We start from the raw sequence: 1,197 nt of genomic DNA, 5'->3' as shown, positions 1-1,197 counted from the left end.
ATGTAGGGGTGGGGAAAAGAGAGGGAGAGAGAGAGAAAGCGAGTAACTAGAAAGAGATAGAGTACGTACACGAGGCAGGAGGCGCTCCCTCTAATCGCGGCTACGACGCCAAACAGCATTGCACCGGCTGCTACAATAGTCTTAAATGGAGGCTCAGGCAGACTCTGGTGCTGCAGGTAAGAGCAAACATTTCTTCAATGCGACGCATTTAAACGCGCACTCCCATTGAATTCAATAGCCCACTGTAAGAGCTGCCACCATGTCTTTTGTTTCTTGAATGCACAGACAAAGCAAGCAGTCAGAGGAAGCCGGTAGCGCTCAGCGGCTGGCAGCTTGCATTTATGCACATGAGAAAAGGCACAGCAACTTGGATACATTTAGGGTGGTGGCTTATGAATTATAGCAGAAATGTTAAATGATTACTAGAACTGCTATGTGAATAAATGACAAAGGTCATGAGGGAGAGGATTTTCGGATGTGACCCTTTTTTGAAATTGAGTTGCATCTTTTGCAGCGGTTGCTTTGGGACAATGGGAGTCGGGTACCACTGGGTGCTGCTAAAAATATAGTTCATCTCGGCTTGTATGGTTTAGATGGAGAGCCTTTTGGAATATGCAAATATATCCCAATCCATGCACCAATATTTGCATGACTGGCACGCACAAAAAGAGAACAAGCCAGCAGAATCTGCTGTGTGTGGGCTAATGAGAGGTGCGAGGCAGGGAGGGATGACCCGCAGACTGCAGAGAACGGCCACAGCTGGAAAAGTCTGTATCATCACATAATGGATTCTTGAGATGTGGGACAACACATGCTACAGAAGTGAAAAATAAGTTTATGTACCGAGAAATTGGATGAATTTGGATGAATCTGTCAAATGTGTTCTGAGGTATTCACCTATCGCAATCTCCTGTTACTTCCGCCTTTTCACAAAATGTGTTTTTTTTTAGGTCAATTTAATATTCATTTAATGTCATTTTTTAATTATTAAAATAAAAATATATGAAATCATTAACAAAGTTAGTCATGCTGTGTGTAAATTCTATAATTTCCTATTTTGCCTTTATGTTTTTGTGAGCCCACAGTCAACGAAGCCCCAACTGCGGCCTCGCCAAAACACACAAGGCACAGACCGTTATATGTATGCATATATATATATATATATATATATATATATATATATATATATAATGTATA

The 1,197-nt window shown here is 41.3% G+C and overlaps 1 protein-coding gene across 2 annotated transcripts in view; it reads left to right on the top strand.

Moving 5' to 3' along the window:
- dbndd1 (dysbindin domain containing 1) overlaps positions 1 to 1,197 on the top strand; it is a 7,872-nt gene continuing 6,675 nt past the window's right edge. For both annotated transcript variants that reach the window (XM_016503618.1, XM_016503617.1), the window contains exon 1: positions 1 to 176. In XM_016503618.1, the coding sequence (XP_016359104.1) occupies positions 146 to 176 (31 nt within the window). In that variant the 5' untranslated portion in view covers positions 1 to 145. The remainder of the gene's footprint in view (positions 177 to 1,197) is intronic.

This window comes from Sinocyclocheilus anshuiensis, unplaced genomic scaffold (genome assembly GCF_001515605.1).
Source record: "Sinocyclocheilus anshuiensis isolate Anshui unplaced genomic scaffold, SAMN03320099.WGS_v1.1 scaffold4299, whole genome shotgun sequence".
Classification (NCBI taxonomy): domain Eukaryota; kingdom Metazoa; phylum Chordata; class Actinopteri; order Cypriniformes; family Cyprinidae; genus Sinocyclocheilus; species Sinocyclocheilus anshuiensis.
This window is presented reverse-complemented; position numbering and strand designations above follow the sequence as displayed.